This window comes from Theropithecus gelada, chromosome 11, assembly GCF_003255815.1.
Source record: "Theropithecus gelada isolate Dixy chromosome 11, Tgel_1.0, whole genome shotgun sequence".
NCBI classification, from domain to species: domain Eukaryota; kingdom Metazoa; phylum Chordata; class Mammalia; order Primates; family Cercopithecidae; genus Theropithecus; species Theropithecus gelada.
In genome coordinates, this window is record NC_037679.1 from 65850458 (window position 1) to 65873926 (window position 23469).

A 23469-nucleotide genomic window follows, 5' to 3' on the forward strand; every position below is an offset into this window, starting at 1 on the left:
ATTTGGAAATAATGCTCCATTCTTTCCCTTCTTTTTCTAATGGGTAGCAAAATACTTTGTGCCACTTTCCGAGATACCTGTCGGGCTCCAGGAAACATCTTATTTCTACTATGTTATATATATAGACTCTCATTTCCAAACCTTGCTTCATTCACCGACCTTTGTTATCTTGGAGAGAGGAAAGATCTATCTATCCCGGAAAGAATGAAACTTGTCTGTTTGTCAAGGGCATAACAGAGCATAGGTCTCAGCATAGGCAAGTGTTTCTGTTTGTTTGTTTGTTTAATGCGTGGAGCAGTTGTTTTTCTCTCCTCTAAATTCACCTGTTAACATTTATTGAGTACCTGCTATGTGCTATGTATTATCCCAAGCATTTTCACATTTCGTGTGTCATCTTATATTAATTCCTAGGAAATGGCAGACCTGGTCTTCAGATTCCATATCCAGGGATCTTTTGCGGGGCTATGTTGCCTTTACCCTGTCTCTTCTGTGTTTTTGAGCACAGAAAAAGTTTCTTTTTCAGGAGTGGTATACTACAGTTATTCCTCAATATCCAAAGGGGATTGCTTCCAGGATCTCCTGTGCATACCAGAATCTTGTCGATACCAAAATCTTTGAATGCTTTAGTCCCTGATAAAAAACACTATAGTATTTGCATATAATCTGGGCACACATTCCTTTTTTTTTTTTCTTTTTGAGATGGAGTTTTGCTCTTGTTGCCCAGGCTGGAGTGCAATGGCGCGATCTTGGCTCACCACAACTTCCGCCTCCTGGGTTCAAGTGATTCTCTTGTTTCAGCCTGCTGAGAAGCTGGGATTACAGGCATGCACCACCATGCCTGGCTAATTTTGTATTTTTAGTGGAGACAGGGTTTCTCCATGTTGGTCAGGCTGGTCTCGAATTCCCAACCTCAGGTGATCTGCCCGCCTTGGCCTCCCAAAGTGCTGGGATTACAGGCGTGAGCCACTGAGCCCGGCTGGGCATATCCTCCTATATACTTTTTTTTTTTTTTTGGAGACAGAGTCTTGCTCTGTCGCCCAGGCTGGAGTGCAGTGGCTTGATGTCGGCTAACTGCAACCTCCGCCTCCCAGGTTCAAGTGATTCTCTTGCCTCAGCTTCCCGAGTAGCTGGGACTACAGATGTGCGCCACCATGCCTGGCTAATTTTTGTATTTTTAGTGGAGACAGAGTTTCACCATGTTGGCCAGGCTGGTGGTGAACTCCTGACCTCAAGTGATCCGCTCACCTGGGCCTCCCAAAGTTCTGGGATTACAGGCGTGAGCCACTGTGCCTGGCCTCTCATATATACTTTAAATAATCTCTAGATTACTTATAATACATAATACAATGTGAATGCTATACAGATAGTTGTACTGTATTATTTAGGGAATAATGCCAAGGAAAAAAAAGCCTGCACTTGTTCAACACAGGCACAATTTTTTTTTTCCCAAATATTTTCAAGCCATGATTGGTTGAATCCACAGATACAGAATCCTTTGGCTACTGTTAAGTCCTAATCACCTCCACTTTAGTTATAGAATGAACTGTTAATTTGGGGAAGTATGTATCATTCTAGTCTAGACTGTTCAAGCTCTTGCTCCCCACAGGCCTGTTCTTTTTTTTTCTAGAAATGGGGATCTCACCATGTTGCCTAGGCTGGAGGCTGGTCTTGAACTTTTGGGCCTCAGCCTCCCAAAGTGTTGAGATTACAGGCGTGAGGCACAGTGCCCAGACCTCAGGCCTTCTCTAATAACAGATTTAGTAGAGAGATTAGTTGCCACCATTATCATGATTATCAACAACAAACTGTGACTAAGGGCCCTGAGGTATGGAGTAGTGTCATACTTCCATACCTGGATTCCTTACATCACAGGATATTTTATGTTAGAGGAAACTCAAAGTTAATAGGGCCCAACCCTCTCGTTTAATAGATGACTCATCAACTATGATGATAACCAGAGAGGTGGCTTGGTGGCCCTACAGGCCACCTGGACGTATGATTACTGCATACATAGCAAATTCCAACAGGATTCCAGTTTTGAAGTATGGCAAGTTTTTGGCCAAATGAAAGGTATTTAAGATACAGACAGCTAGCTAGGTCTCTAGTAGTAGTCCTCATAGGAGAAGAAAACAAGACTGCTTGCAGTGAGGTCTTAATTCATGTGCTAGAAGAACCTGATTGATAGAAACCTAATATTGGGACAGTTCTATAAATATAGCCTCTACATTTGAATAAAATATGTAAATATCCAGGACCTCAATATGTAAATATCCAGGACTTTTTGTTTTCTACTTTGGAAGTTGGTCTCTGACTCTTTGAGTTCACTATGTGGGTTTTTGCAGAGAAGCATGTTTAGTGGGCTGTTCCTTTGTTATACTTTGTTCCTATGTCCAGATTATGTTATCTGTTTCTGATTTTTAGTTATAGAAGCAATCTCTGTTCATGAAACAGCACAACACACACCACCCCAATTAGGTTTATTCCCGTGTAGTAGTACTGTTTGAGTGTATCTTTAGAAATCTATGAAATTACTCCTAGCTCTCTAATAGGTCAATATTTGGCCAGACACCACACCATAGGTTATTCAACAATAACAGTAGTAGCCATTGAACACTACTATGTGCAAGATGCCATGCTTATAAAAAGATAAGGAAAACTTGATATAGGTAGTAAAGTTGAATAACTTGGCCAAGTTTACACTTTTAGTAAGCAGTAAGACTGGACTCAAACTCAAGGTTGTCCGACTCCTGATCCTGAGCTTTTTAGAGCTGATTCATAGGGTATGAAACCTGTGGTGAGAGTCATAATGAGTCTGGTGTGTCACTGAGTTGTTAGCTTGCTTGGTCTCTAAATTGAACAATGGTTTAACTCTTTTTTTTTGAAATGGGGTTTTGCCGTGTTGCCCAGGCTGATCTCAAACTCCTGGGCTCAAGCCATCTGTCCACCTCGGCCCCCCAAAGTGTTAGGATTACAGGTGTGAGCCACCATGCCCAACCAGTTTAACTCTTTATATTTGATTTTTTTGCTCCTTTTTCTCTGGAAATTAAGCATGTAAAGAAGGTGAGATGGCCGACTCTTGGCTAGGGAATACATGTACAGCTGGAAATGCTTGTTTTCTTTTTCCCCATTTCAGCCTTAGAAAGGGGAGAGAATAAAGATGGGGTACTGAATAAATTAAGTATGATCTAAGTTGGATAAAAGAACCCAGGTTTATAGAAGCCAACATCTGTTGGATCCAAACAGTCTTAGAGGTTTGAGCTTCTGAATAGATTGGCACATTCCAGATTCAATTTGTAGTGCCTCACATACCATTATATTTTCTAATTAAGAGCAACAGAATAATTAGACCTTGGTACTGTTCTGAATTCCCACCTTAAAAGATTAATTCTACATAGGAACTGTATAAAAGACACTTTTATAACTTACTGAGTGTCTTTCCAAAAGACAATTTATTTTTCTGTCCCCTTACCATAAATGCCAAAAAAAAGTTTAGAAGAACCATTATATATATTAACAAGTAGGTACATTTATTCCAGATAATTTATGGAATTAGCATTTTACTTATAATGGCAAAAAAATAGGCTTTCTTGGTTTCTTAGTGCAATTATTTTCATTTGTATTGAACCTTTATGAAACTTTAGTTTACAACTTTAATCTGATAATCTGGCACTTTTAAGTCTATACTTATTATATAGTGTATATCTACACTAAATCTCAGGTCTATACATTTCTAAGTATGGCCCTCAGATTTACAATCTTTCCTCTCCTCCTTCCTTCTTTTTCTTATTCTTTATTCATACTTATCCATTTTATTTTTTTTAATTATGAAAACAATATACCAACAATGAGTCTTCTTTTTAAAAAATTGGTACATAATATTTTGTCAGGTGAATATAATATGTATAATAGAATATTGTCACATGCACAACATTCCGTCAGTCTCCTGTTGGTTATTCCAGTTCTCGCTTTTTTTCCTCCACAATATTGGATGACACTGCAGTGATACACATATAATTATTCTCTCCTTCTAGATCAGTAGGATAAATTCCTAGGAGTAGGAGTTCTGGGTCAAAGAGTATGAATATTTTTATGGCTTGTAATATGTGTTGTTGCCAAATCACTTTCTCTTTTAAGATTTATGTCAGTTTATACTGCCACCAGGAGTATCATGCCTGGATTATTGATGTCCATTCTTCACAGGGCATTATGTCCTTAGTCTTGCTTTCCTTTAATCTGGCCTGTGAGCTACTGCCTGAAATGTTCTTCCAGAATGCTGGTCACACCTCCGTCATAGTCTTCCCCTGGTTGCCTGTCACCTATTTGCCAGTTCAGGTATAAATTTTAAAATCCATGCCCTTACCACCTGACTTCATTCATTTTAATTGTTTTGTATCCATATTCGAGGCAGCCTCCCTCCCTCAAATAGCCACTGTCTCCTACCTCTGAGTCTTCCCTCTGATCATTTCTTACATTCAGAACTTCTTTTCTGCCAACATTTCTCCATCTTCTTTAATTTAAAAAATTGCTGCTTCTACAAAGATGTCAACACAGAACCACCTGTAATGATGATATCTTTAGTACTTAGTGTACTTCACTCCTGGTGGGTTGCCAGTAAATATTTGTCAATGTGGCTAATGAGAGAAAGAAAAAAGAAGTAGAGAGATTTTCGGTGGAGATTTTTTTTTTAGTAGGAAGGCTTAGAATTCTTAAGAGTACTCGGTTCTCCTGAATAAAACTTCAGAGGAGAATGAGGAATTCTGCGCTCTATTTTTGGGGTACCACTGTTCTTTCTGTGATCATGGGCAAGCCAACTTATTCTGTCTTCTATTCTCCTTTACTTCAGCTACAGAGTAGAAAATATAGCATTGCCAATCATTGCAGAAGAGTCATGACACTCTCTGCCTTTCTAGTTATTTTTTCCTCATAATCATTGGCATCATCATCATTATAACCCGAATATTTACTGAGTATTCCTACCCGCCAGCAATGAGATCGTGCTTTATATACATGCCTTAGCTTTTTTAACTGTCACGATCTCTCTGTGAACTAGGTACCCTCTGTTTTCAGATGAGAAGCCCGGTTCCAGAGAGTTTACTTGCTCAAGGTCACAGCTAGTAAGTGGTAGAGCCACCATGATTTAAACTCGTATTCTTATTGAACTATTTTTCTGAAATATCGAACTATCAAGTCTTCCCTATCCACAATTCTTTGATGATTTCTTATTGCATATGAAAAAGAAAGTATAAACTCAGCAACGTTGGAAGGCCCTTCCAAATCACCGTCCAGTCTACTTTTCCATTCTCATCTTCCTCCATGCCCCACCCCAAACATATGTCCTGTGTTCCAGTCTCACAAAGTTGCTTATTTCACAAATATATCATATAGTTTCACACATTCAAGCCTTTGTTTTTGTTCCTGGATTGCATTCCATTTGCCTCTGGCAAACTCCTGTTTATCCCTCGAGATCCAGCACAAATATTCTGTATTCTGTGAAAGCCATTCCGGATTTTCCTGGGCAGTTAGTGGCTTGGTTCGCTGTGCTCCTTTGTGTATATTTCTGCTGTAGTCTTTTCACACTGCTTTATAACTATTTGTTTACATGCCTGTCTCCCTTACTTTAATAAGAATATTGAGATATGGGAAGGCAACATTTTTTACAGGGACATTATTTTAGATACTATTAAACATAGCCAAAATTTAAAAATACATGTATTTAAAATGACATTGTTTCCCTTTTTTCCCCCCTCAGCATAGGGCTACTTTCAAATTTGAATCAACAGATGAAGATAAAAGAAAGGTAAGCCTTGGTGTTACTCTGTGAATGTTTATGTGTGTGTGTATTTCATTCATGGACTTTCTAAGCAGTGGTCATGTTTTCTCTGATGGTTATTGATTGGTTTCTTGTTTCCCTTCATTTTGTTTTTAGGAACCCTGAGAAGAAAGGTTAGGTTAGGTTTAGTTTGGGTTACATGTAACTCTTTCCTCCTTTGTCCTCACAGGACTATTTACACTTGTATAAATCAGGAGTGGAGGGATTCAGAGGAGACTCCCCCCAGATCTACTCACTCCCAAAGACTGACTGTTTAGTGGCAAGACTCCACGTTGCCTAAAATCCATTGCTAATATTGTAAAGCTTAGCTTGAGACAAGGTCTCACTCTGTCACCCAGGTTGGAGTGCAGTGGCTCACTGTAACCCCAGACTCCTGGGCTCAAGCAGTCCTCCTGCCTCAGCCTCCCAGTAGCTAGAACTACAGGCACACACCACCATGCCCATCTTTAAATTTTTTGTAGAGTTGGGGTCTCATCATGTTGCCCATTCTGGTCTCTTGAACTTCTGGCCTTAAGTGATCCTCCTGCCTTAACCTCCCAAAGTGCTGGGATTACAGGTGTGAGCTACCATGCCCGGCCCTGCTTTTGTGTCTTGCTGTACTCCATACATCTATCCTTGGCCATACAAATGCCAAAATCAAACAAGACAGTATGACTGAATGAGTGTAAATCTATCACTGCTGCTAGAAAAATAGCTTAAATTCAGTATTTTGCGAATATTGGGTGGACAGTGCCTTGAAATCACTCCTCCGTTCACCTGTATCCCCATATCTAATATCAGTGTCCTGCTCATTTTACCTTTTCAGATTTCTTCCATCCATTTTCTCCTTAACCTCTGCCCTAATTCAGGCCTACATCTGATTACTGCATCAGTTTCCTGACTGTTCTTTCATTTTCCAGTTACGTGCTTTTCTAATAGATTGGCATCCATAAATCTAAAATAGCAATCTGACCATGTCATCCTTAGCCTTAAAACCCTTCATCTATCCCTTCAGTGACTTTCTTTGCCTACAGAATAAACGTCAAGCTTCTTAACATGACATGCTGGGTGCTCAGTGATCTGCTATATGCCTACTTTCACAGCTTATTTCTTTTCTCTCCCTTGTATTTTATGTTTTAGGACTAGAAAATGTTTCCAGTTACACACACATCCGCATCCCTTCTGTTTCTTGCTTACTACTTTTGCAGTATATTGTTTTCTACCTAGAATGCTCTCTCCCTCTTGTACACCTCTTCTTTTTCTCACCTGGTGAATCCCTACTCACCTCAGGGGCACCTCCTTCAACAAGCCTCCTTTGACATTCCAGTTAAGGTGAAGTACCTCTTCAATATTCTCATAATACTCTGTATAAATCTCTAACATTAATATTTATGCCTTGTTTCTTAATTATATATCTGTTGATGTTAGACACTGGTATCTTTATACACTTGACATTTGGAGTGCCCAGCACATAATAGGCACTCAGAAAATATTTATTGGATGAGTGACCATGGAATATAAATTTTGTAGATTAAGGTTTAACTCTGACTTTCTTTTGGATTTGAACAATGTAACCAAGACTAGAGTACCTTTTAGAACAGGGATTCTCAACCAGGGATATGCTCTTTGGAGAGCTTTTTCAAAATAGCCCTGCTCAGGCCCAATCTCTTATCTACTGAGTGAGGATTTGGGAGGTGAGCTCCAGGCATGTGTATTCTGTGTCTCTGTGTGTGTGTGTGTGTGTGTGTGTGTGTGTGTGTATAAAGTATATAAATTAATCAGAGACAGGATCTTGTTTCGTTGCCCAGGCTGAAGTGCAGTGGCATGATCATGGTCCACTGTAACATTCTTGGGCTTAAGTGATCCTCCTGCCTTAGGCTCGTGTGTAGCTAGGAATACAGGTACGTGCCACCATGCCCAGCTAATTTTTCAGTTTTTTGTAGAGACAGGCTCTCATTCTGTTGCTCAGGCTGGCCTCAAGGGATCCTCCCACTTCGACCTCCTGCAGTCCTAGGATCACAGGTGTGAGCCACCACGTTCAGCCCGGTGTGTATTTTTATAGATGGTCTTTAGGAAATAAATACTCATATATCTGATGGGAGTCCAAAATGGCATAGTCCCTATGGAGAAGAAACTGTCAGTGTCTACCAAAATTACAGATGCATTTTACTCTTTCACCAAGCAGTGTCTCTTTTAGAAATCTATTCTGCAGATAGATTGAACCCTAAGTAAGCAACGTTATTCATTGAAACATTGTACATAATAGCAAAAGATTGGAAACAAGTGTCCAGCATTTAAGGAGTGTTTAAAGAAACTACGGCTCATTTACATTGTGGAATATTATGATGTAGTAAAAAAGAGATTCACTGTATGTGCTAATGAGAGAGTGAAAAAAAAAAGAAGCAAGGTGTTAAAAAGAACATGTTGTTTGACAAATTCATGATAAGTATTCAGGCTAGGAAGCCAGCTGCTATTTAATTTCATTGGGAAAATCCATACTATATCCATAGATTCATGGTGCCTTAGAAATCTGACATTAGAGTCTTTGGTAGTGCTTTTACTGGTCAAAATAAGTATATTAAGACAGAGTCTCCTACCCCATATAAATTTCAGGTGAAAGGGAGAAATTTCTTACACAGTTATTAATACAATGTGTTTATTTCCAATAGGGTAGTAGAAAAAACTAACATTTTCAAAGTACTGTCTTTTTCTGAGTTTTAGATTTCTGGAGAGAGTAACTACTGTATAGTGCTTATTACCAGTTATAGTGTGTAGGTTTCTGCTTCCTGGGAGGTCTGTTATAAACAAATGTCATTAGGGACCTAGCCAGGTAATCTTCATTAATGGGAAAACATTGGCAAACAAATCCATTTCTGTGAAGTCTCCAGGGGTTAAAACCATTTGTGACTCTTTCATGCCTAAGGCTCTTTTTAGACTTCAACATCAGAACTATTGCACAGCTCAGAAGGATGTATACCTTAATAAGCTTTTCAAGTTCTTAATGGAGAGACATAGAGAATTATAGGCATTTCTGTACCTTAAGCCTACTCAGAAAATAAAAGAACTCACATTACTGCCCAATTCGTTTGCTCCCTGTATTCATTTTCACACTGCTGATTAAGATGTACCTGAGACTGGAAAGAAAAAGAGGTTTAATTGGACTTAGAATTGCACGTGGCTGGGGAGGCCTCAGAATCATGGTGGGAGGTGGAAGGCACTGCTTACATGGTGGCGGCAAGAGAAAAAAATGAAGAAGATGCAAAAGTGGAAACCCCTGATAAGCCCATCAGATCTTGTGAGACTTATTCACTACCACAAGAACAGTATGGGGGAACCTCCCCATGATTCAGATTATCTCCCACCATGCTCCTCCCACAATACGTGGGAATTATGGGAGTACAGTTCAAGATGAAGTTTGGGTGAGGACACAGAGCCAAACCATATCATTCTGTCCCTGGCCCCTCCAAATCTCATGTTCTCACATTTCAAAACCAATTACACCTTTCCAACAGTCCCGCAAAGTCTTAACTCATTCCAGTGTTAACCCAAAAGTCCGCAGTCCAAAGTCTCATCTGAGACAAGGCAAGTCCCTTTTGCCTATGAGCCCGTAAAATCAAAAGCAAACTAGTTACTTCCTAGATACAATGGGGGTACAGGCATTGGGTAAGTACAGCCATTCCAAATGGGAGAAATTGACCAAAACAAAGAGGTTACAGGGCCCATGCAAGTCTGAAATCCAGCAAGGTAGTAAAATTCTAAAGCTCCAAAATGATCTCCTTTGACTTCGTGTCTCACATCCAGGTCATGCTGATTCAAGAGGTAGGTTGCCATAGTCTTGGGCAGCTCCGCGCCTGTGGCTTTGCAGGGTATAGCTCCACACCTGACTGCTTTCACAGGCTGGTGTTGAGTGTCTGTGGCTCTTCCAGGTGCACGGTGCAAGCTGTCAGTGATCTACCATTCTGGGGTCTGGAGGATGGTGGCCCTCTTCTCACAGCTCTACTAGGCAGTGTCCTAGTAGGGACTCTGTGTGGGGGCTCTGAACCCACATTTCCCTTATGCACTGCCCTAACAGAGGTTCTCCATGAGGGCCCTGCCCCTGCAGCAAACTTTTGCCTGGGCATCCAGGCCTTCCTATACATCTTCTGAAATCTAGGTGGAGGTTCCCAAACCTCAATTCTTGACTTCTGTGCACCTGCAGACTCAACACCACTGGAAGCTGCCAAGGTTTGGGGCTTGCATCCCCTGAAACCATGAGCTGAGCTGTCCCTTAGCCCTTTTAGCAATGGCTGGAGCATCTGGGACTCAGGGAACCAAGTCCCTAGGCTGCATACAGCATGGGGACACTGGGCCCAGCCCATGAAACCATTTTTCCCTCCTAGGCTTCCAGGTCTGTAATGGGAGGGTCTGCATGAAGACCTATGACATGCCCTGGAGACGTTTTCCCCATTGTCTTGGGGATTAACATTTGGCTCCAGCTTGAATTTCTCCTCAGAAAATGGGTTTGTCTTTTCTACTGCATCATCAGGCTACAAATTTTCTAGATTTTTATAATCTGTTTCCCTTTTAAAGTGGAATGCTTTTAACAGCACCCAAGTCACCTCTTGAATGCGTTGCTGCTTAGAAATTTCTTTTGCAGATATCCTAAATCATCTCTCTCAAGTTCGAAGTTCCACAAATCTCTAGGGCAGGGGCAAAATCCCGCCAGTCCCTTTGCTAAAACATGACAAGAGTCACCTTTGGTCCACTTCCCGACAAGTTCCTCATCTCTATCTGAGACCACGTCATCCTGGACCTTATTCTTATCACTATCAATATTTTTGTCAAAGCCATTCAACAAGTCTCTAGGAGGTTCCAGACTTTCCCACATTTTCCTGTCTTCTGAGCCCTCCAAACTCTTCCAGCCTCTGCCTGATGATACCTAGTTCCAAAATTGCTTCCATATTTTCGGGTATCTTTTCAGCAACACCCCACTCTACTGGTACCAACTTAACACATTAGTCCATTTTCACACTGCTAATAAAGACATACCCAAGACTGGGAAGAAAAAGCAATTTAATTGGATTTAAAATTCCACATGACTAGGGAGGCCTTAAAGTTATGGTGGGAGGCAAAAGGTACTTCTTACATGGTGGCGGCAAGAGAGAATGAGATAAACCCATCAGCTTTCATGAGATGGGTTTATTACCACAAGAACAGTTTGGGGGAAGCCGCCCCCATGATTCAAATTATCTCCCACCCGGTGCCTCCCGCAACATGTGGGAATTATGGGAGTACAATTTAAGATGAGATTTGGGTGGGGACACAACCAAACCATATCACTCCCCTAGTTCTCTTTCCTAAATGTGTTTTTGGAGCTCTATGCCAACAACTACTTAGTAACAGCAGGACATTTTTTGATAAACTACATTGCTATCTCTTTGAAAAACACTACCCCCCCTTGTATGAAAAATATTTGTGACAACTTAGAAGTAAGTGTAAGGTAACAGTGCCCTTCAAAAAAAAAAAAAAAAAAAAAAAACTTGATTATTCTATGCTTTTTGGGAGATAATTATAAATTAATGATCCTTAGACCTAATTCCTGACACTTATATAGTGTTTTGCAGTTTTACAAAGATTTGCTTCTTACCGGTAGTGCTGTAAGTATAATAAGAATATCACCATTCCTATCTTATGAATAAGGAAACTGAGGCTCATGTGAATGACAGCTTGCTAACACTCACACCACTAGTGGGTTCAGCCTTACATAGACAGCAGATTATCTATTATGTGCAGCTCCTTCACTGCTCACTGCTCCATAGCTCCCTCTTATTACCATTGAGGTATATTTCAGAAGGCTTGAAATTATGATCCAGTACCTTGTTTTCTCTCATTTCATACCTTGAGAAACCATTTAGGTAACTAGACTTAAGTTGGAAGATAGCAAAGGAAATTACCAACTAGAAGTGCTTAAATTTTGCTAGAGAAGGAAAGTCAGATACAACTGCTAATGTTTGTGCATATAATGCAAATAGTTCCAGGTGCATGCGGATCATTGTATACTTAGATATAAGCACTTGTGTTTATTGAAGCATTTGCTTTATATTCTGTACCTAAATTGGTAGGCTGTGATTATCTACCAGCACATAAACAAATATGTCATGCAAATATGTAGGATTGGGGGGAGGATATGATGAATAATCTGAAAATTCACATGTTGAGGAAATGAAAGCTCTTAAATGAAAAGCTTTAAAACAAAACTGACCTCAAAACCAATAAAGAGTACTAATTGCAATCAGTTTTGAAAGAGACATATTATAAAATGATTAAAAGATTTCCAGCTCTTTCGCATGTAAGAATACAACCTTATCAAATGTGGAAAATTTCAATAGTCTGAGATAAATCTTTGTGTATATAGTAATTTTCCTCAAAAGAGTGAAGTTAAAAGTAACCAAATATCAAGCATAGTTTATTACCTTCAAATTCACACAGCCCATATTTCTGTGAAGCCATAAGGTAATTGCCAAGTTGAGATTGCAAGCTCTTTGAGGACAAGAACTCTGGCTTACTTTATATTTTCAGCAAAATAGGTACCTATAATAAATGCTTGTTAAATGAATGAAAAGAACTTGGTGAGTGAGTGGAGGCCACAATTCCTGTGACTTGTACATATTGTTTGGTTTTGTGTTGTATATTATTTTAGCTATAAAGCAGAATCCCAAGCACAGCTCATGTTGTTCACTGAAAAAGCAGGATACAATGCAAAAGTATGCATACAGTATGATCACAGCCATGTAAAACTGATAAAAACCATACAAAGAAAAAATGATGACAAGGAGATAAATGGCAGCCACCTGAATAGTTATTACTGTGGATATTTTTCTTTTCTGTTTTTTAAACTGTTCTTTTATATTACAATAGATTATAATGATATAAGCATAGGTTCATTATATAATTATATTACAATATACTCTTATAATAGTGTGATTGGAGTTGTAAGCGAAGGACTAATACTTCTTTTTTCAAATCATATATTTTCTCTAAAAGTGGCCTTCTTGATTACCTTACGTATTCCTTTTGGGAGAGCATAAAAAACTTACTGAGTTTAGGGTGGTAGTATCTGCAGAGCCAGTTTATGGAGTGAAATATATATAAACACAAAAGTTCATTCTGCCATTTCAAATACTTTTTTCTTTTTTTCCCCCAGACATGAATGTATTTAGCATATTAGAGATCTCTGTAATCCACAAATATTTTTTCAGTAAATCCTATATTCCTGGCCTTGTGTTAGGCCTTGGCTCCTAAGTTGGCTTTTTGTCCATGGTGTTTGGTTTGGCACTTTCTCAGTTATAGATGCATGCCGAGGCTTGCCATTGTGGACTATAGAAAATGAATGGGTAAATTTCTATATTAGATTCCCCCAAGGAATATGTGCCAAGATAGAATCATTAATCCTACACTGTGAATCCATGCTTTGGAATAGCTTGAGGAATGGATGCTTGTTCTAAAAGCCTTTTGCCCTTATTTTGGTCATTTGAAATTGTCACACTCCAGTTTTTACTAAAACAAAATAAGCTTTGTATGCTTTGCAAATTTGACTCAAAATTTATTTGATGTCTTGACTTGAGGGAATGTTTTGATGCATAGTGCAAGTACAGTTCTCACTTACAAACCAATAATTTTCAACATCTTCATGTCTTTAAAATAATTGCACAGAATATCAAAAGTGCCTCCATACCTTTTACTTTTTAAAGTTCCTTTCCAGCTGGAATCTGACACAAGACTTGACTTAGAAGGTCTAAGTTGTATCATAGGGCAGGATGAATGCCTCACAGTAGGTCAAAAAAACAATTTAAACTTCATTCCAAATTCCACTTTTAGTTTTAGATGTTTTGCCATGGCATTGGAGGAGTAAATCTAGAAAGCAAGGACAGGACAGCCCTGACTTAGTAAGCCATATGTATGGCAGTGTATACATGATCTTTGGATCACTTTTTAAGATTTCTGCCTGGGATAATGAGAATACTATCTCTGATTTGTACGTTAGAGGTTCAGGTGCATTTTCTCATATAGAGATTTCATCAAGAAGTTCCACTTCCAGCCATGGCAGTGTGAGGACCTCTACAGATCTACTCCCTAATGGAACTGGTAAAAATTATTTTTAAAAACAACCATTTAAAGTCTGGAAATAGTCCCAAAGGCATAGAGTCAATGAAGAAACACCTATTCAAGAAAATCTAAAAGTAAGAAAAGTAGGCCGGATGCTGTGTCTCACGCTTGTAATCCCAGCTACTTGGGTGGCTTGAGGAGAGAGGATTGCTTGAGTCTAGGAGTCTGACGCTGTGGTGAGCTATGATCATGCCACTGCATTCCAGCATGGGTGACAGAGTGAGACCCTATCTCTAAGGAAAAAAAACAAGGAAAGTGAAAGTCTGTGTTATTTGAACCAAGACCTGTTCTCCCTCTCTTCGCTTGGCTAAGTGAGATGGAAACTCTTCTCCAAACTGGTACAGGGAAGAATATAGGGTTCCTTTCCCTCTAGTCCCAGTTGGAGTGCTGTCTTCACAGGAGTGACAGAATGTCGGCATTTCTCATCCTGCCCCCAGCTACCTGTTGCTGAAACTAAATTCTGGATAAGTGTAGCTGAGAGGTGGGTCTTCCCTCCTTCCATTCTGCCCTTCCTCATAGGATAGCAGCTGTTCCTTGGGTGTGGCACTGCTGAGAATACTGAGGCCACAGTCATTGTGCTGGTGGAACGTGGTTCCACCCCAGGAAAAGCAAACCAAGGAGATCTAGGGTTGCTGTACCTTTACTTCAATTGAGTTGTCAGTCCTAAAGTGGGGATGTCACACAGAAGCATACCATTGTCTCTGCCCCCAACATCAGCACCAGGGCTCAGAAATTTTGTCCAGGGGAAGAAGCAAACCTTATAAAAGAGAGTGCTGAATGTCTCCTCAAAGGAACTGACTTCATTTGCACAGAATATGGAGAAGTTCATGCCTAAGGGTGCAAGATGTGATGAAAGTCACTTGGGGGTAACATTAACACAGTCATTGGAGATACAGGTTAACCCAAAGTCCAGCTACTTTGCTAGGAGAAATGGGATAACTGGGCTAGACTGCTAGAGGAGAGAAAGGAGGAAAACGGTAGCTGGGAGAAACTATCCCTTCAAAAGACTGGATCTGTTTGTGGAGCAATTTTTGCCCCAGGACATTTTTGAAGACAGTTGATCAGTCAACCAGCAATTAGTGACACATTACAGCTGTGTGTGGTCAGGAAAAGAGAAAGTCAGAGGGGCCTGCCAAATCCTCTGTCCGCCAGGGCAGCTGTGGGCATACCCAGTGGTGTGCCCCATGAGGTGCAACATTAGGGCTTCACACTTTGAGGAAGGAGAAGGAGAATAGACTGCTAAGATAATTGGGCCAGTCACTAAACAAATAAACGAATACAATAGCAAGTCCTGGAGAAGGTGGGTGGAAGGGAGTGCAAATACCTAGAGTTGTTACAAGATGTCCAGTTTCCACAGGGTGGGGTGGGGTGGGGGAGGGAAGCAGGCACCAAAAACTGCTTGTATGAGTGACCAGATGTTGGATTTAACAAAGACTTCAAAGTAGCCATTATAAATATATTCAGAGAGCTGAAGGAAACCATGATTAAAGAAGTAACAGATGTAATGAAGTCACATAAAATGGAGAAATCAATACAGAGATAGAAATTATTTTTAAAAAGAGCCAAATAGACATTCTGGAGTTGAATAAAATACAATAACTGAAATAAAAATTCACTGAAGGGGCTCGACAGTAGATCTGAATTGGCAGAAGAAAGAATAAGCAAACCTGAAGATATAGCAGTAGAGAATATTCAAGGCGAAGAACAGAATAAAGAAAAACGAAGAGAGCCTTAGAGAATTGTGGAATAACATTTACACACCAACCTATACATAACGGGAATACCAGAAGGAGAGGAGAGAGAAAGAGAGGAGAATAAAAATATATTTGAAGAAATAATGGTTCAAAACTTCCCAAATTTATTGGAAACCTACATATCCGGGAAGTTCAGTGAACCCAAAGAGATGCATAAATATATCATAGTAAAAATACTAAAAGCCAAGACAAGGAGAAAATCTTGAAAACAGCAAGAGAAAAATGACTCATCGCTACAAGGGAAGGTCAGTAAGATTCACAGCTGACGTCTCATCAGAAATGTAAGTCAGTGGGATAACATTTTCAAAGTGCCTAAAGAAGAAACCTCATCTGAGAATCCTATATCTAGTAAAGCTATCTTTTAACACTGCAGGGGAGATAAAGACATTTTCAGATAAATAAAAAACTGAAAGAATTTGTTGCTAGCTGACTCACAAGACTTACTAAAACAAGTTTTTCAGACTGAAAGCAAGTAACCCTAAACAGTACTTTGAATCCACATGAATATATAAAGAGTACCTGTAAAGCTAATTACGTAATTGTAAAAGTCAGTATGAATACATAATTATCCTATTTTCTCTTAACTGATTGATTTTAAAAGCATTTTGTATAAAACAATATGTATATAATGTATTGCTCAGTCAATAATATAGAGATATGTAATACGCTTGCCAAAAACAGCGCAATGGTGAATGGGAGCAAAGCTGTATTGAACTAAGGAAGCAAATCCAGATGGTAACTAGGATCCGCAAGAACAAATCAAGAAAACCAGAAACGATAAATAAGAAGGCTAATATATCAAAAGCTATAAATGTATACTTGTTCTCCTTTAGCTTCTTTAAAAGACAAAATTGTAAAGTAATAATTATAATAATGTATTATTGGATTTGTAATGTTTATAGATGTATATAACAATAATAGTATAGAAAAAGGGGGAAGGGAATAGTGAAGTAGCTATGTTGTCTGGGGTAAATACCCAGGGTTCGTCTTCTCGCGCCAAGATAATTTAGGACATGGACACATACCAAGAGTTTAGGAGCGGAGGTCTAATAGGCAAAAGAAAGAGAAAGGAAAACAGCTCTCTCTCTAGTGAGAGAGAGGGGACTTCTGAGAGGAAAAAGGAGCCAGCAACAAAGGAAAGATGTGCCAGATTTTATAGTCAGATTTGAGGAGGTGATGTCTGATTGACATAGGGCTCACAGATTGGTTTGATCAGGTATGATGTTTACATAGTGTGGGGAAGGCTGGCCGCCCCACCTTCTTCTTCTTATGCAAATGAACTTTCCCATTGGCCAGCACTATCTTGTCTGATCCTTAATGTACATGTGGCTGACAAAGAGAAGGGAAGATGGAGCCACCATCTTGAATATGATTGGCGCAACTGCCGGCATGTGTGTCTGCAGCTCTTTGTTAGAAAGGAAAATAATTTGGGACTGCTTTTCATTAAAAGGAAAACCTTGCCAAGGACTTCCATACCCTCACTATCTGCCTAAGTAATTTCTTCTTAACTCCTCAATAGTGCTATATAGGAATGTTTCTATATCTCACTGGAATTAGTATAAATCTGGAGTTGATTCTAATAAGGCATATATGCTAAGCCCTAGAACAATGACTAAGGATATAACTCATACGTACACTCTGAAAACTGTAAAACATTGTTAAAAGAGATTAGAGAAGCTTAAAATAAATGAAAAAAATCCCATGATCATGGATTAGAAGACTTACTATTGCTAAAATGTCAGTACTCCTCATATTGATCTACAGATTCAAAGCAATCTCTTTTAGAAACCCAGATGGCTTCTTTGTAGAAATTGACAAGCTAGTTCTAAAATTCATATGAATTTTTGACACAGGGTAGTCAAAACAAACTTGAAAGGAAGAACAAACTCAGAGGATTCACAATTCCTTATTTTAAAATTTACTGCAGGGCCAAGAGCAGTGGCTCTTGCCTATAATCCCAGCACTTTGGGAGGCTGAGGTGGGAGGGTCTGTTCAGCTCAGGAGTTTGAGACCAGCCTGGGCAATATAGTGAGACCCCCCCATGTCTAAAAAGAAAAAATTGCTACAAAGCAGTAATAATCAAGGCAGCTGGTATTGTTACGAGTATAAGTGTAGATATTAACAAATGGTGCTGTGACACTTAGGTTGCCACATGTAAAAGAATGCAGCTGGATTCTTACCTCATGCTGTATACAGAAATTAATTCCAAATGAATCAAAGACCCAAATGTAAGCATTAAAGTCATAAAATTCTTAGGAGAAAACATAAAGGTAAATCATGTCCCTGGATTTGGCAGTGGATTCTTAGAGATAACACCGAAAGCACAAGTAATAAAAGAAAAAAATACATGAATTGGATTTCATCAAAGTTAAATACTTCTGTGCTTTGAAAGATACCATCATGAAAGTAAAAAGACAACCCACAGAATGGGAGAAAATGTTTGCAAATCCTATGTCTGATAAAAGACATGTATCTAGACTATATAAATAACTCTTATAACTCAAAGGCAACTCAGTCTTCAAGCGGGCAAATGATCTGACTAGACACTTTTCCAAAGAAGATATATAAATGGTCAGTAAAGATACTTGACATCATTAGTCATCAGGGAAATACAAATCAAAACCACCATAAAATATCAGTTCATACCCACTAGGATGGCTAAAACAAAAAAGTAAGATAACAAGAGTGGACAAGAACTGGAAGAAATCAAAATCCCCATACACTGCTGGTGGGAATGTAGTATGATGCAGCACTTTGGAAAACAGTCTGGTGGATCCTCAAAAGGTTGAATAATTACCATATGACGCAGCAGTTGCACTCCAATGGAAATATATATCCACATGAAAACTTGTACACAAATATTCATGGCATTACTCATAATTGCCAAAAGATGTAAATATGCCCATCACCTGGTGAGTGGATAAATAAAATGTGTTATATCTATACAATGAAATATTTAACCATACAAAGGAATAAACTAAATGATGCTGCTGCAACATGGATGAACCTTGAAAACATGCTACACGAAAGATGCCAGACACTTAAAAGGCCACAGATTGTATGATTTTATTAACTTAAAATTTTAGAATAGGCAAATCTATGGTGACAAAGTAGATTCATAGTTGCCAGGGGCTAGAGGAAGAGGGCAATCAGGAGTTACTGCTAATAGGTATCTTGAGCTTTTGGGGATGATGAGAATGTTCTAAAATTAGGTAATAAAGATGGTTGCACAAGTGTGAATACAGTAAAAACCATTGAATTGCATGCTTTAACAAGTTGATCCTTACAATATGTGAATTTTATCTCAAGCTATTTTAAAAATAAATAGTAGTAGATTATGTATCCTCTATGCCCATCAGTTCCAAGTACTGTTGAGTATTAACATTTAATCCTCACAACAAAGCTATAAAGTAGGTAGAATTTTGCTTATTTTACAGATGATGAAACAAAGGCACGCAGAGAAATTACTTGCCAAAAATAAGGAAGTTGGAGGCCATGATTCAAGCTTAGGCAGCCTTGCTCCAAGACCCATGTGCTATACCATACTGCCATTCATTAATAATTGGATTGACCTGTTGTGTGGTTTATGAATCGATTCTATTTATTTCCTGATTTTAGGCACCCAAAATGTAAGATTTAATGGAGAATATAAAGCTTTGACATTAAACTAGTTATAGCATTGACAGAAAACAGAAGATCATGCTTGCCAGTGTAAGTGACTGAATAGAATAACTAGTGAAGAAGATAGCTGTGTAGTACTGGACTTCTAACACTTAGGCTTGTTGCAGATCCTTTTGTTGCCTCGCATTTATTTTTTGTTGTCAAAAATGTAAGGTTTCCTTTTCTCAGTAGCTAGCTTTTTTCTTCCTTTCACATGTTGATCATATGCTGAGGAAAGTGCAGAAATTTGTACATCTTTGATGCATGGAAAACTCATAGGGACCTGAAACTTCCTGGCTGACCAGATATTTCCACTGTTCTCAACTCCTCTATTTGTAGATAAAAAAACTGGAGGTTGACTTACCCAGGGTCAGAGTTAATGAGCAGAAAAGCTGGAACTCGAACCAGGTCCTCTGTCTTCTTTTCCGACTTCAGTGATGATCTTTGCAGGGCTTATCCTCAGATAACTCACAGTGTAGTAAGGGACCCACAGTGTCTTCCAGTACAGTATGATTCCTTCTACGGCATCCTACACTAAGGGTCATCACTTTCGGTAATGGAAAGCTTACAGCAGCCATTGTACTTTATTTTAGATAGCCCTAATTGTTAGAATAATTTTACTTGTATGAACTCTAAATCTGCTTTGCTTGTCCTAGTTTACCTATATTTCTCTTTGCCACTGTTGTCCATTATTGGACTTAGCTTCCCACCTCTTTGCTACTTAATCTTTATGATTTTTTTTCCCCCACTTACTGCCCAACACATTTATCAAAAAGCTTTCTCTGGCAAAATTCCCTATAGTTTATTCCTTCAGTCTTTTAGCACATAGCTTAAATTGCTGTATATTGAAATTGAACGTTTCTTATTCATTTTACATACGTTCAGCATCCCTAATATTATAAACACTTGAGTCATGTTCGTTTATATCTCACTAACCCAAAATAGACATCTTGTCACTAAGTTAGAATATATTTCTCTTGAATAATTTGCATGCACTTAAATTTTAAATTGGGAACATTTTCAGATATGTTACTGTATTGGGGTGGTGTACATAGCTGGTCAGTAATGGACACTGTAGAATCTATGGAATTAATAGAAAAATTGCAGGGTTTTTTTGTTTTTTGTTTTTGTTTTTGTTTTTTTGAGACGGAGTCTTGCTTGTCGCCCAGGTCCAGGCTGGAGTGCGGTGGCACGATCTCGGCTCACTGCAAGCTCCTCCTCCCATGTTCACGCCATTCTCCTGCCTCAGCCTCCTGAGTAGCTGGGACTACAGGCGCCTGCCACCACGCCCAGCTAATTTTTGTATTTTTATAGAGACGGGGTTTCACCGTGTTAGCCAGGATGGTCTCAATCTCCTGACCTTGTGATCCACCCACGTCAGCCTCCCATAGCGCTGGGATTACAGGCGTGAGCCACCGCGCCCGGCCTGCAGTGTTATTTTTTATAACATCACTGCTTCCCTTTCTCAAGTGGCTTTACCATTTCATTAAAAGGCAGACCCTTGTAAACAAACAAAAATACTCCTAGCAATATTTTTCTTGTATAGAATGTGCTTGTTAGCATTTCTTGATCTGTTTGTCCATCTGGCCATCTTTATGACGTAATATGCATCAGCCTCCTATTCTATGCCAACCACTATGCTAGAGGTTTCTAATATATCATCTCATTTCATATTTATAAGCCCTAGTTATCCCTGTCTATTTAGAGTTAAGGAAATGTAGCTCAAGTGATTTCAAGAAATTTGTCCGAGATTACCTAGCCACAGGGGCAGAGCACAGCTGGTGCTCTGAATCCAGGTGCTTTTTTTACTTCAACTATACTGTTTCAATTAAGTCATGTATAAGATGCCTTATACTTCATAATAGGGTCTCTCATATGCTGTCTGTGTAAATAATTGCCATAAGCATGTGAGATAGATAAACTTCTGTGTTACAAATAAGGAAATTTAGTTTCAGAGAGATCAATTTACTCCAGATCCAAGTTCAGAAAATAGAACTAGGGACTAGGAAGAACTCACATATTTTGTTTCCGTGCTTTTTCTGCTATATTATTAATGTGTTCTTATGCCTTTGAAGACCTCTAAAATCACACAGCTGTCTCATTGAGACAACTTAACTTCCCTCTTTCACCTATTCTCGGCTATATTAGTCTGATTGAGCTGTCAAAATACCATAGACTGTATGACTTAAAGGACAGAAATTTATTTCTCTAAGTTCTGAAGGCTGGGAAGCCAAGATCAAGGTGCTGTCAAGGTAGGTTTCCTTTCGAAGCCTTTTCTCCTAGCCTGTGAGCAGCTGCCCTGTCACTGCTCACATGACCACTTCTTTGTATGCATTTACACAGCACAAACACAAGCTCTTGGTGTCTCTTACAAGGGAAGTAATCCCACGAGACCAGGGCCCCACCCACATGACTTCACCTAACCCTACTTACCTCTGTATTAGTTTGTTCTTACACTGCTATAAAGAAATACCTGAGACTGGGTAATTTATACAGAAAAGAGGTTCAATTGGCTCACAGTTCTACAGGCTATACAGGAAGCAAGCCAGCATCTTTCTGGGGAAGCCTCAGGAAGCTTTTACTCAAGGCAGAAGGCAAAGTGGGAGTGAGACACCTTATGTGGCTGAGCAGGAGGAAGAGAGAGAGAAGGGGGAGGTGCTACACACTTTTCAACAGCCAGATCTCATGAGAACTCAGGACAGTACCAAGGGGAAAATCCGCCTCCATGACCCAGTCACCTCCCACCATGTAATTCTCACCTCCAGCACCAGAGATTACATTTCAACATCAGATTGAAGGGGACACAGATGCAAACCATATCACTGCTCAAAAGTCCCATCTCCATATGGTAATATTGTCACATTGTGGGTTAGAGCTTTAACATATGAATGTGGGGGCATGGGACACAAACATACAGTCCATATATTAGCTTACCATCAGAGTCCCTGACTGTCTTTTGTGCATGCTTGGGCTATTAGAGCTGAAAACCAGGGATTCAAAGACAGAGGAACTAGTTCAGAGTGAGTAATTGAGTGTTGTGGAGTAGATGGCATTGGAGACAAGGTAAGGAAATTCCGAAGAGATTGTATATAGGAAAGAACTTGATTCACTAAAAGAGGTAAAGAAGCAAAGGGGCTGCTGTAGGACCGGGATTTATATCAGCCACCAAGATATGAGGTATGTGTTATTGTGACAGTGTTCATCTTGCAGCCTTGCTAGTGTACTGTGTAATCAAACTGTAGCTTGTGCTAAGAACTCCCTAAAGATTAAATGAGATAATGTTCTCTCATTTGGTAAATTCTAATTTGAAACAAATGAAGATACTTCATTTGTTTTTGTATTTGCCAAGTTAGTATTTGCCAACATACTAACTTTAAAGACTAAAATACATTTCACATGGGCAGTGGAGAATAGGGCTTTCTGAAAAATAGACTTAAGTAGTAGAAGAAGCAGAGTTGACTGGTACTGTGTGTGAAGAGAAGTAGAAAGTTTTGACACACCCATTTTTGCCCTCAAAATGGAGGCTTGTAAATGGAAGCTTATAAAACCTTTCTTGTCAAGAAAGAAAGGGTAGCTGATTGGTTTTATAAGCTTCCATTTACACCTAAGCTCTTTCCTGTTAATGAACTCTCGATGATGTGATGTGTCTTTCTCAGGATTGCTAAATAGCAAAGAAATTTGAGCCAAACTTGTTTAATAGTTGTTTCTCAGAACTTTATTTTCAGTTTTTTTGACAGATCACTGTGATATATAACATAACATTGATTGTATTACTGAAAAATGTACATGTGCAGGAAAGGAAGTTAGAGATGAAATTTAGGAAGTGAGATACAGCCTCATTCAGAGACAGTATCCATTAAATACAAAATGAGAATTACCATTGTCTTCTATATTACAAGTAGGAAAAACCCTGAAGTGTATATAATATTAAGCTTTTACATGAACTCAGCTGCGTGAGTATTCATTTTAGAAGATCTCCATGTTAGTTTTTTATAAAGAATTCAAATTTGACCCCTAGAATCCTCCCAGAACCTTTATTAAAAGCATATTTTAAAATTCTGGCAATACGTCATTAACTATTTAGTATTTTTGTGGTTTACA

At 39.1% G+C, this 23469-nt stretch overlaps 1 protein-coding gene across 15 annotated transcripts in view; it reads left to right on the forward strand.

The window, feature by feature from the left end:
- Positions 1-23469, forward strand: part of RIC8B (RIC8 guanine nucleotide exchange factor B) — a 116388-nt gene that overhangs the window by 3956 nt on the left and 88963 nt on the right. For 10 of the 15 annotated variants that reach the window (XR_003121729.1, XR_003121726.1, XR_003121727.1 and 7 more), the window contains one exon: positions 5750-5797. The exons of 2 other annotated variants lie outside the window; for them this stretch is intronic. Coding sequence is in view for 6 of the 13 variants with exons in the window: in XM_025401168.1 (XP_025256953.1) it covers positions 5750-5797 (48 nt within the window). In the remaining 7 variants the exon portion in view is untranslated. Of the gene's footprint in view, positions 1-5749; positions 5798-19326; positions 19420-23469 lie in introns of all 15 variants that reach the window. 3 more of the 15 variants (XM_025401176.1, XM_025401177.1, XM_025401175.1) reach the window with 2 other exon arrangements.